Consider the following 11279-nt stretch of genomic DNA (forward strand, 5'->3'; position numbering starts at 1 on the left):
AAATATTTCCTGTCTGTTTATTATTATTATTATTCCTCTCTTTGAACATGCAGAGCTTGGATGTATTTTAAGTCAGATGCAACACTTTGGCTGGCCTTTTCTTGACTTCCAACTGCTCCTGACTCGGGGGGGGGGGGAAGGAAAACAAAAAGGCAAGGGCTGGGATTGAGCTTAAAATCACTTCCAGGTGTGCATTTTAAGGCTTCTTATATGAAAACTGACCTTTGTTGTATACTTTAAACAATCTTTGTTTCACTTACAAATGGAACTTCACTTTACGTGTGAAACATCTCTGATATAATATGAACATCAGACATCAGAGACGTTCTTGCGTTGAGAATTGAAAGAATATGAAATGCTGCCATCTGCTGGCATTACTGACTGAAATACTGAAATGTGTTGTCTCCAGGTGTCTCTGACTGCTGAGGATGGACCATTAGACCAGAGGAGAGACAGAATCTGTCTTCTGTTATGACTGTGAGTCAAATCTACACTGCCTGGCCAAAACAATAAGTTGCCACCTGGATTTAACTAAGGAAATAAGTACAAGCCTCCTATTGGATAATTACTGCATGGGTGATTATTCAACCCCAACTGATCCAATGAGTAGCTTCTCATTTCTTAAACAACCATGTCTAAAGACACATCCTGTGGTCGTGGAGAAGATGTTAGTCTGTTTGAGAAGGGTCAAGTCATTGGCATGCATCAAGCAGAGAAAACATCTAAGGAGATTGAAGAAACTACTAAAACTGGGTTAAGAACTGTCCAACGCATTATTAAAAACTGGAAGGATAGCGGGGAACCATCACATCAGGGTAAGAAGAGAGGCAGATGAAGTGATGCACCCAGAGGTGTCAAAAGTATTCACATTCTGTACTTAAGTAAAAGTACGGATACTTGTGTAAAAAAATACTCTGGTAAAAGTAAAAGTACTGATTCAACTCCTTTACTCAAGTAAAAGTAAGAAAGTACAGGCTCTGAAATGTACTTAAGTAAAAAGTAAAAATGATTTTGCCATTAATGAAACAATTCATCCGTTAATTTTGCAAAATGAAAAAGTTCTAGCAAAATAATCTAGACTGAATTGACCAGATGTCCTGCATGAACATCTGAATAATTTTTAATAATAAATTGAGGGTTATTGGGTTGTTGTTTTTAAACCGCTAAGTAGTGTTAGCTATAAACTATCAAAAGGTGTGTTTCCATAGCATTGCTAATGTTGTAAACTAGCTTCCAAAAAATCCTCAAAAAGCTAATGATAGCAACAGACACCACACCATACATGAATTTGTTTGTTTCACATTAGACCAGTAGTTCTCAAATAGTGGGGTCAGGTGGACTTTCAGTATTACTGTCTTTATTGATGCTTGAACGATAAACAAGCCTCCAGTCACTAGGGGGCAGCAGAGCTCAAACTAACCAACAGGCTGCCTGTTCAAAACAGTAGAAGAAGAACACAGGAAGCGCATCGTAGACTTTCCTTCTCTAGTCCGATGCTCTAGTCATGTCCGATCATGTCACGTCCTTTACGTGGAGGTTAAAAAAGTAACGAGCTTGTTTTTCAAATGTAAGGAGTAGAAAGTACAGATATTTGTGTAAAAATGTAGGGAGTAAAAGTAAAAAGTCGTCAGAAAAAGAAATAGTCAAGTAAAGTACAGATACCTGAAAAATCTACTTAAGTACAGTAACGAAGTATTTGTACTTCGTTACTTGACACCTCTGGATGCACCCATCATGCCTAGTGTCTACTGTACAAGCCTGTGGGGGCAGTGCTATGATCTGGGGGTTGCTGCAGTTGCTCAGGTCTAGGTTCAGCAACATTATGTTGCCCAAAGAATGAGGTCAGCTGACTACCTGAATATACTGAATGACTAGGTTATTTTATCTTGGGTGTGTTTGGTAGTTAAGTTAGAAATGATGTTGGTTACTTGTCTTGTTTGTTGTTTTGGCAATGCTCACCCTGTAGATGTATAACTATGGCAAATGAAGATTGTTTTTGGACTGCAGGAATTATACCATGGAGATAGCCTCCTGCGATTCATGACCTTCTTCTCCAGAGGGGCAACTGAGTGTGTTGAACACTATAGGCTGCATTAATTATCAGTGAACACAGTAAATGAAGTGTAGTGATACACGTTAATTACTTAAATGTAATTTGGAGCGTGACGTGTCAGTTTCCGTAGTGTAGTGGTTATCACGTTCGCCTAACACGCGAAAGGTCCCCGGTTCGAAACCGGGCGGAAACACTTACTCTTTATCTTTCCTCCGATACCATTAGAATGGTTTCATCTTTAATCACATTGACAAAGCACTAAAACAGCGGTTCCCAAACTTTTTTGGCCTCCAAAAAGGGCGACAAACTTTTTTTTTATAGCCATATATGCTATAAATGACCAGAACACACACACATATAACAAAATAATCACGATCCCAACTGAAACACTCTAAACATTTTCAATATAATGGAACAAAGTTATGAACCATCTTCCACATTTAAGAGCAAAGAGGATGAATGACAGGCTCGGGGTCTCGGGCAGAAAGCAGATAAGGGGGGGAATGTTATATTTTCAGCCACGTTAAACAAAAACTGCAGCAACTTTAAATGACCGTGGAGCGAACACAACCCTGTCAACACACACAGGGGGTATGGAAATAAAAGAAGTAGACGACTTCTTCTTCTACGCCATTACATTTTTCATCTCGCGCACCCCCTAGTGGATATTGTTCAGCAGATATGCAATAGTATTTAGCCTTCACCGGAAAGAGTGTGCATTTTCAACTTATGGTGCATCAATAACAATCCCAAATCAAGACGATTTAAAGGGGAACTACTGTTTTTTACAACCTGGGCCTTATTTCTAGTATAAAATACGGTTGTTCACTCACCCATATAACTTCTGTGTCATTTGCACTCGTTTAGGAGATAATTAGATCAACGTAAATCCATAAAGCGGGAGTGACAGGGCACCGAGACGCAGCCTCTAAATAACGCATTATCTGAAGTGTTAACTGCGGTGGTAGCAGTTAAAGTGTTAGTTGGTGTGTTTGCATGTCATTTAAAATCTGCCTTTTGTTGCATAGACGCTCAGATCACATAGCCGAGGCACCAGAGATAACTGAAGGGTTGTAAAAATAGTGGAAGTCGCAGTAAAAGCATGTGAAGCGTCTTTATGGAGTCATTTAAAATGTATACATTTATTACCGCTGAAAGACAAAGATAGCTGAAGTGTCTCGTGAATAGATGAAATGTCAGTTGTAGTGACTGCAACTGAAGCGTTGGTTGTTGTGCAGAAGCTGAAAGCAGCTTCATTTTCTGTTAAAGTTGATGCCTGAAGTTTCGGAAATGCATATAATAAACATAGAGATATGTAAACACGAAAATGTGACACTGCCTCAGCAAAAAAAAAAAAAACACTGACTCTAGGAGTGTAGCATTTGAATACAGCAGCATTTTTCACATTCCTTCAGGGTGAAATGGTTTTGGCTCGTCAAAGTGTTTGATATATGAGAAGGTGACAATGGCCGAGAGGGGCTAATCTGTACACCTTTCATTTGTGCTCTTCATATATCGAACACCTGCGTCCAGCAGCAGTCTGTCTGTCTATGGGAAAGTAAGAAAACAGGTGAGCCTGTTTCAACTTCTAGTCTAGGAGAAGTCTGATTACAGTCCAGAGGCATGGGAAGAAGGTATGAATGAGTAAGCGAGCGGGTTCAGATTCAATACTGAGTGAAAGCTTTGAAGAAATCCTTGAATTTGAAACCGTAGTGAAGGTTGACGCCGAAGGAGTGCAACTGAGAGCACGGAAAAGTGATGTGTTGTTCCGCAAGGGCAAATGCTAAATGACTGAGCACTCTCTGAGCACTCCAGTATCGGTTGAGTTCATCTAGCAGTGCAGGTGTGTCTCGAGTGGAGGGGGCAGGGGTGGGATGGGGCTGGGCATTGGCAACTCCACAGGCACTGAGCTCAGTTTGAAGATTTCCAGCCTCACAGAGACATCATGTATGCTCTGCTTCCTTTCGCCTCCTTGCTGCTGGCCTGGACCGAAGGGGCATGGGCGACAGACCCAGACTTGCCCTTCATGGAGTACCTGGACCAGGGCCACCTCGTGTGCATCAAGTGGGGCTTTGACAGTCTGAAAGAAGAAATAACAATCAAACTGGTAGTCAACTCAACAGGCTGGGTGAGCCTTGGTTTGAGTCCGGACGGAGGCATGGCAGGGTCGGACATCATCATAGGGGGCCTTGACTCCGGGACGAGCTACTTCACAGTAAGCGCTTATTATGTCATGTTGAACACTTCGTTTTTTAGTATAGCACAATAGTGCTAGGCTAATATTAAGCTGTCTGCTATCTGAAGGTTTTTTCTCTTTTTGTCCATTAGGACCGTTACGCCACAGGGGAATCCATGCCCAAAGTGGACGAGCAGCAGAGCTACACTCTCCTCTCTATGGAGGAAAAAGAAGGGCAAACCATCATAGGCTTTCGGAGGCCCTACCAAACGTGTGATGACCAGGACTTCCCTATCACCGTAAGACAGTGTTTTTTAATCTTGGGGTTGCGACCCCACGTGGGATCGTCTGGAATTCAAAAGGGGTCGCCTGAAATGTCTAGTACAGTGGTTCCCAACCTTTTTTGGGTTGTGAAACCATTTTAACATCAAAAATTTCTGGCGACCACAGTGACATTTTTTTCCAGAATTAGTTTTTTGATCATGTTTGTTATACTGTGTTGCAAATACAGAGTAGCCAGATTACTGCACAGTGACATTTATTTTCCCTGATAACATGTACAGTTAGACGAGCTTGTTTTTACAACTGTGTTTCCGTTATCCGGTAATTACCGGACTTTGACCGGTAAAATCTGCAGATGTTCCCTCAAAGCAAATTTTTAATTTTATTAAAATAGGCAATTTTATTGGTCTTTTTGGCAAAGAGATTTCAAGTGAGGACTGAAGGTTTTTTGTCTTTTTGTCCATTAGGACCGTTACGCCACAGGGGAATTCATGCCCAAAGTGGACAAGCAGCAGAATTTTTTTTTTCTAGAATTAATTAATTTTTTTATCAATTACTAGACCAGTGTTTTTCAACCTCGGGGTCGCGACCTCACGTGGGGTCATCTGGAATTCAAATGGGGTCGCCTGAAATGTCTAACGGTTGGTTCCTTTTGCAAGCACATATCTGTATGAAGCTGGATTTAGTTTTAGGGTTTCCGCAAGAAAAAATTGGCACCGGACAACATGACCGGCAGGTTTTCAATTTACTGGACAAATGTTTGAAATTCCAGTAAAATATTATCTGAATTTATTGGCCTTAAAATGCTAAGTGATATGCAGGCTATATAAGAAAGATATTAAAGCATGTCAATTTATAATCGTTTTATTGAAAGTTACTTTTTACGCATTTTGTGAAGTGTGCAGCAGCTGAATTTTTGCTGCACCGCTGTTTTGATTCAGTTCTGCAGTAGTAGTGTAAAACACAGATCTTTCGAAGGATTCAGATCATTCCGAATCAATATGAGCCGGGTCGTGCGAGTCACTTGAGTCACTTGACCCAAAATGGCCCGATTGCAGCGGTGGCGTCTCCTTGCGCACTTGATGGACTCCTAATTAACTTGGCGCTGTAGCAGGAGCCGTCTCGTCCTCACTTGAAATTTCTTTGCCAAAAAGACCAATAAAATTGCCTATTTTAATAAAATTAAAGATTTGCTTTGAGGGAACATCGGCAGATTTTACCGGCCAAGGTCCGGTAATTACCGGATAACGGAAACACAGTTGTAAAGACAAGCTCGCCTAACTGTACATGTTATCAGGGAAAATAAATATCACTGTGCAGTAATCTGGCCACTCTGTATTTGCAACACAGTATAAAAAACATGATCAAAAAAAATAATTCTAGAAAACAAAATGTGTCTGGGGTCGCCAGACATTTGTGATGTTAAAATGGGGTCACAACCCAAAAAAGGTTGGGAACCACTGCCGTAAGACATTAAGCATTCTTAAAAGTTTATCTCATTGTGCAGTAACGTATCAGAACAAAATCCATACGCGTGATATTTGGTGTGAAAATCCCCATATCATGTTGCATCTCCATAAAACATGACGCTCTACAATGAAAAGGTTGTGAATCAAGAATGACGAGATCAAGTGTTCTGTGCAGCTGAACCGGTTCAGTTAAGTTCAGTCTTTACTCTTGTGACCCATTACTTGTAATCCTATATATAGATTTTCTTTTATTCTCTGTGTATAACTCAAGTTTCCAGCTTATCACGATGTGAAATCGGTTATGTGAGGTGTTTGTGAATGGGTGTTTTCCAATGTGAAGACAATGGCAACAACATAAAGAGGCAGGCAAGGTTTTGTTGACCATTGTAGGCATGAAATTCTACACAGTTTCGGTTGATTAAAAAAAAGAACAACAACAACACTGTGACGATTTTTGCGGTTGTGCGCTGTAAACGGCAAAGTCTGAAGATCATTGTTTTCCTCTGTCGGTCAATTGAATCTAGGCCCAGCCCATCAAACTAATCTACGCCTATGGAACAACAGATGAGATCTCTTATCATGGGGCCCGCCGAGGTACCAAGGAAGTAAACCTGCTGAATCACGAGCAAAGGACCGTGCTGGCCCCCTCCGACTATATCAGTGTCAAAGCAGACAACGTGAGTGCAGCTGTGACCTGATATAACGATGACTGTGGATACGAATAGCCGTCCAAACTAAGCTGTTTCATGTTGTTATTGTTTGCAGATCACTTTGCCTCCCACAACGACCTACTATCACTGCAAGATCCAGAAGCTATCCAGGTTAACTACCAAGCATCATATATTTATGGTAACCTTTTCTTGGTGTCACGTACCTTCACCTAGTTTGTAATTGTGGAAAGAATAAAAACCAAGCGTGCTCATTTCTTTTCCGCTTTACTTTCAGATTGAACCGGAAATTGAGAACTATGACGTCGTTCATCACATGGTGTTGTACCGCTGCCCCTCGTTTGTGACTGAACCGTATGACGGCGATTGCCTCAGGAGCCGCAACGGGAGTTACTGCCTTACAGTAGTGGCCTCGTGGGCAGTGGGAGGAAGGGTGAGGGAGAATCGAGGATCTTAGACTTGGACTGTATTGATCCACAAGGGCAAATGTTTGTTTAGACCGTCTTTGAATTCATGCTGTTCATCTCGCTGTCCGTCTTTTGGTGTGCGTCAGTGTGATTGTCCAACTTGATTCACAGTTTCCTTCTGAAATTGCAGGCGTTTGAGCTTCCAAGAAATGCGGGAATTTCTATTGGAGGCGAGGGCAATGATACTGGTGCACTTTATAGGCTAGAGATCCACTACAACAACCTAGCCAAGAGAGCAGGTAAACCCTACGCCTACATACTCTCTCTCTAAATATACTGCCTGGCCAAAACAAAAGTCTTGTTGTACCTCCTTTAGCTTTGATTACATTCACTGTGGCATTGTTTCAATAAGCTTCTGCAATGTCACCAGATTTATTTCCATCCAGTGTTTCATTAATTTTTCACCAAGATCTTGTATTGATGATGGGAGAGTCTGACCACTGAGCAAAGCCTTCTCCAGCACATCCCAAAGATTCTCAATGGTGTTAAGGTCTGGACTCTGTGGTGGCCAATCCATGTGTGAAAATGATGTCTCATGCTCCCTGAACCACTCTTTCACAATCTGAGCCCCATGAATCCTGGCATTGTCATCTTGGAATATGCCCGTGAACATCAGGAGGAGTTCCTATTTAAACCTCAGATTTCCCACCAGTCCACCAGAACTGAAGAAGCTACTCGGATGAGTGGTGAAACGTCTTCTGAACAAACTCTACAAGTCCAGTTGCCTTTTTTTAAACCTTTTTTGGATATACCATGACCTGGATGACTGAGAACCTTCACAGACAACACATAATGTTGCTGAACCTAGACCTGAGCAACTGCAGCAACCCCAGATCATAGCACTGTCCCCACAGGCTTGTACAGTAGGCACTAGGCATGATGGGTGCATCACTTCATCTGCCTCTCTTCTTACCCTGATGCCCCCATCACTCTGGAACAGGGTAAATCTGGACTCATCAGACCACATGACCTTCTTCCATTGCTCCAGAGTCCAATCTTTATGCTCCCTAGCAAACTGAAGCCATTTTTTCTGGTTAGCCTCACTGATTAGAGTTTTCTTAAGGCTACACAGCTGTTCAGTCCCAATCCCTTGAGTTCCCTTCACATTGTATGTGTGGAAATGATCTTACTTTCGCTTCCTCAAAGACGATGGTTCCCCACTATCCTTCCGGTTTTTAATAATGCGTTGGACAGTTCTTAACCCAGTTTTAGTAGTTTCTTCAATCTCCTTAGATGTTTTCTCTGCTTGATGCATGCCAATGATTTGACCCTTCTCAAACAGACTAACATCTTTTCCACGACCACAGGATGTGTCTTTAGACATAGTTGTTTAAGAAATGAGAAGCTACTCATTGCATCAGTTGGGGTTAAATAACTTGTTGCCAGCTGAAAGATAATCAACCATGCAGTAATTATCCAATAGGAGGCTCTTACCTTTGCTTAGTTAAATCCAGGTGGAGATTTTTTCTTTGGCCAGGCAGACTGTGGTCTTGTTTGTTTAAGTTGCGAGGGCCAATTTGTTGTTGTGGGGCCACAGAACTCTTTGAGGTTTAAAACCCATCAAGACTAGTTTTTAGGGTATATGTATACATACTGTATACATAGTGTAAATGGCAAGTTTTGGTCTGTATCTCTGTCTGTGAGTCTGTTGAGCGACTCTGTCAACACAAAAACATCCCAAACATACGAGATGCAGTCACAGAACTTGACATTAGTTGACTTCAAAATGAAATTCAGATTGTTGACGCCTGAGTTACCACTGTGATCTCTGTTTTTCCTCTCTATGCAGACATTACAGACAGCTCCGGACTAAAACTGTACTACACCGCCCAACACCGCCAGCACGACGTAGGCATCCTGACCACAGGTGTGCTGTCACTGGGTGGACTACAGTACGGCATCCCTCCGAAAGCCAAGCAGTTCCACACCTACGGCGTCTGCGAAACCGCTCACTTTTCCCACGTATGACGTTCCGCCGTATGGATTCCAAATGCCAATGGTTATTAAGCACACTAAGAAGTTCAGCTACATTTGTTAAAGCCTCTGCTTTCCACCCATAGATTATAGATCCAGTGCCTGAACTTACGGTGTTTGCTGTGCTGTTGCACACTCACTTGGCCGGGAGGAAAGTCAGAGTTGGCCACTTCAGGTACTCAATAAGGCTCCAAAATTGATTCTGTAAATAAAGAGCTCTCGTTGGTAACTACCTTTATGAATGGTGAATTTGGGGTGGATGAGCTTTAAAGGGGAAATAATGCAGACGTTTGGAGCTTGCTCCTCAACAATGACCTTCTTGTTTCATGAACTGTTTGTAGAAATGGGAAGCAGATCGACTTCCTGGGTTTAAATGAAAACTACGACTTTGAGATGCAACAAATCGTGACTCTGGGAAGCGTTAAGACGATCCAGCCGGTACGCTTTCAGTTGCTACCCATTCATTGGCGCGATATAGAAAAGTTTTAATCGGGTTATTAGTTGTCTGATGCCGTGTTACTGGTCTCCCACTGCAGGGCGACGAGATCACAGTGGAGTGCACCTACAACACAGAGAATCGCACTGAAGACACAAAGGTAGGTCGATGTTACACAACCTGTCTTAGTTTTTTTTTTGGCTTTAAGCGTTTTAGTGCTTCGATGAGCATAAATCTAAACGAGATAATAAACAATATTACAGCGCCTAGCTATCATATTTCCATACCACTGTAAAAAGGGGTCCATCTACATACTCTACATATACAGAGAAATGCCAGAATTCCTTTTTCCTCCTTCCAGATGGGTTTCGCCACCACTGACGAGATGTGCCTGGCCTTCCTCTTCTACTACCCCGAAATCAAGATCTCCTATTGCATCAGCCACCCAAATACGTCAGCGATCAACATGAAGGAAGAGTAAGCCTGATGCAGTCCTTCCCATTTATTTCACCTGAGGTTGAACGGTTGCTAGTTTGCCAACAACTTACAAGGTTCAGAAAACCACTGAAATGCTGAGTGGAGGACGTGTGAGGGGTCTTTGGTGATTTCATCTGCTGGGGCGAGTGTCTGCTGGTCGTGAATGTGTGCGAGAGTTCTTACGGGCAGGCCGATGATCTCAGAGCAGACCGAAACAGTGCTCTCAGCATGCTCTCTTCTCGTTTCTGACAGATACGCCGAGGAAAAGTCAGACCACGATGAAATTGCTGAGCGTGAAATGTTGTTTAAGACCTTGCCGCAAATTCAGATGATCACAGATGACAATGTAGGTATCACATTTTTTTTATTTATTTTTTTTTCAAGCGTCTGCTCCTTTGTGCAAATAATAATAATACGATTTTTCTTTTCACAGAGCACAATGAGTACATTCGCGCAACCTAAGGGAGTTGTCAACAAGATGATGAAGACACCCGCCGCTGAATGCAAGATTACCATTGTGTCAAACGGACTGTGCACTTCCTGCGTTGTGAACTACGCGGGAATCGTCATAGCATTGCTGACCGGGATGGCGATATTGTAACGCGGTCGAATGAGCAACAGATCCAACTGCACTCTTTTCATTTCCTCATTTCATAGCATGCATCTGTTGTTAATCGCCAAGCGGGGAGTCATTCAGCAATACATTGATCATTATACGCAAAAGAATGCATTGCTGCTACTGTACATCTCAATTCAAGCTGATTAAAAGTAGTTTGATTTCATATTAATAACAATTCGTGTAATTCAGGAGGGAAAATTTGTATTACAGTGAATTCAAGGATCAACAAGCATTTGTAAACCTTCATACTATTTCTACAGTAGCTGCAACTTCAATATTTCTAAATGAATCAGATCATAATCAATGAATAGGGCTGCGTAGTAGCGATGATAGAAACTCTTTCTGAGAAAAGCTGACAGGCTTTAAAGTGAGTGAACAATAAGCAATAATTAAGCATTATCACCACAGTGCTTGATATACTTCTAATTTAGTCTATTGCCATGAAAATGTACTAGAATTTAAAGCACCAATACAAAGGCATTTATCTCTGTTTGTATTCCTTTTATTCTTTTCATTATATGCACTATGCATATGTCAATTTTTTTCATTGCTTCTATAATAAAAACACATCATGACTGAAACTGATCTGAACTGGGATGGGTCCGTTATGGCAACGTGCCGCCTGCAGTACCGCGGGTGTCCCTCCAGGGGGCGCTCC

The 11279-nt window shown here is 41.9% G+C and overlaps 1 protein-coding gene across 1 annotated transcript; it reads left to right on the forward strand.

Moving 5' to 3' along the window:
* The first annotated feature begins 3971 nt into the window (after positions 1-3971).
* LOC311499485 (DBH-like monooxygenase protein 2 homolog) lies at positions 3972-11202 on the forward strand. The gene is made up of 13 exons (XM_084560474.1): positions 3972-4268; positions 4382-4528; positions 6505-6657; positions 6746-6829; positions 6926-7081; positions 7246-7354; positions 8905-9077; positions 9176-9264; positions 9431-9527; positions 9626-9685; positions 9887-10002; positions 10255-10348; positions 10436-11202. The coding sequence occupies exons 1-13, from the start codon at positions 3999-4001 to the stop codon at positions 10601-10603; spliced, it is 1716 nt and encodes a 571-aa protein (XP_084416600.1). The 5' UTR covers positions 3972-3998; the 3' UTR covers positions 10604-11202.
* The last annotated feature ends 77 nt before the right edge of the window (positions 11203-11279 follow it).

This window comes from Chelon labrosus, assembly GCF_963514085.1.
Source record: "Chelon labrosus genome assembly, chromosome: 14".
NCBI classification, from domain to species: Eukaryota; Metazoa; Chordata; class Actinopteri; order Mugiliformes; family Mugilidae; genus Chelon; species Chelon labrosus.

Excerpts from the sequence above, each read along its gene's own strand:
- LOC311499485 (XM_084560474.1), top strand. The coding sequence starts at position 3,999 with ATGTATGCTCTGCTTCCTTTCGCCTCCTTGCTGCTGGCCTGGACCGAA. Across the intron at positions 6,658-6,745 it reads TCAGTGTCAAAGCAGACAAC|ATCACTTTGCCTCCCACAAC; the intron begins GTGAGTGCAGCT and ends TATTGTTTGCAG. Across the intron at positions 9,528-9,625 it reads GCGTTAAGACGATCCAGCCG|GGCGACGAGATCACAGTGGA; the intron begins GTACGCTTTCAG and ends CTCCCACTGCAG.